Source organism: Octopus bimaculoides, chromosome 12, assembly GCF_001194135.2.
Source record: "Octopus bimaculoides isolate UCB-OBI-ISO-001 chromosome 12, ASM119413v2, whole genome shotgun sequence".
Classification (NCBI taxonomy): domain Eukaryota; kingdom Metazoa; phylum Mollusca; class Cephalopoda; order Octopoda; family Octopodidae; genus Octopus; species Octopus bimaculoides.
In genome coordinates this window covers 8,468,206-8,469,092 of record NC_068992.1, presented here as the reverse complement: position 1 = coordinate 8,469,092, position 887 = coordinate 8,468,206, and the positions used below count along the sequence as shown (strand labels likewise).

The 887-nt window shown below is 41.6% G+C and overlaps 1 protein-coding gene across 1 annotated transcript in view; it reads left to right on the top strand.

Moving 5' to 3' along the window:
* LOC106880176 (uncharacterized) overlaps window positions 1–887 on the top strand; it is a 9,788-nt gene that overhangs the window by 1,386 nt on the left and 7,515 nt on the right. Inside the window, exon 2 of the mRNA XM_014930022.2 lies at window positions 655–796. Coding sequence (XP_014785508.1) covers window positions 655–796 — 142 coding nt within the window. The remainder of the gene's footprint in view (window positions 1–654; window positions 797–887) is intronic.

Genomic DNA, 887 nt, shown 5'->3' with positions numbered 1-887 from the left:
TGGTCAAGTGTCTTCTACTACAGCCTTGGGCCAACCAAAGTCTTGTGAGTGGATTTGGTAGACAGAAACTGAAAGTAACCCATCGTATCATTGCTCTCCGCTAGCTTCTGACCTGTGTATTCTATCCATGTCCTGTCTCACTGCATCATTGCATATGCCTGGTACTTTACCACCATCTCTGTCTCCCCCTCTCTCTCTCTCTCTCTCTCTCTCTCTCTCTCTCCCCTTCTGCACTTTCCTCAGGTTGGGTAACCATGTATTTCCTTTGCAGGGCAGTGCACCTGTTTCTGTCTTCATTCCTGATCTCACTCTCTCTCTCTCTCTCTCTCTGGCTGTGTAATGAAATCTGTGATGGAAACTGAAATAAGTCCATCATATGTATGTGTGCGTGTGTGTGTGAGAGGCACCTGATCTGTAAAAGGCACCTACACCAGTGACACATAAAAGATATCTGGTACACTCTGAAGAGTGGTTGGTGTTAGGAAGGGCATCCAGCTGTAGAAACCAAATCAAAATAGAGTCGCAAACTCACTTTCCTAGTGTTGTTGTTGCTGCTGCTGCTGGTATTGCTAGTAGTGTTGATGGTGGTGGTGGTGGTTTTACTAGGATTGGTTTGTTTAACTACATTTTTGCCGCTTTTTAATTCTTTTATAGAATTACATTGAAAACCAGATGCTGTTTCAATCCGATAATGATTCTTCCTGCTTGGAGCAATTCCTCAGATCCCTCTGCTCCAGCCCTGTCGTCAAGAAAGAATGGTGGATGGTTTTGGTGAAAAAGAACATTGATTGTAAAGGTAAATGGTACTTCATATCAAATATACTCCAAGAACATTGGTTTAGTGCGTATGTGTTTTATATATATATATATATATATATATATATATA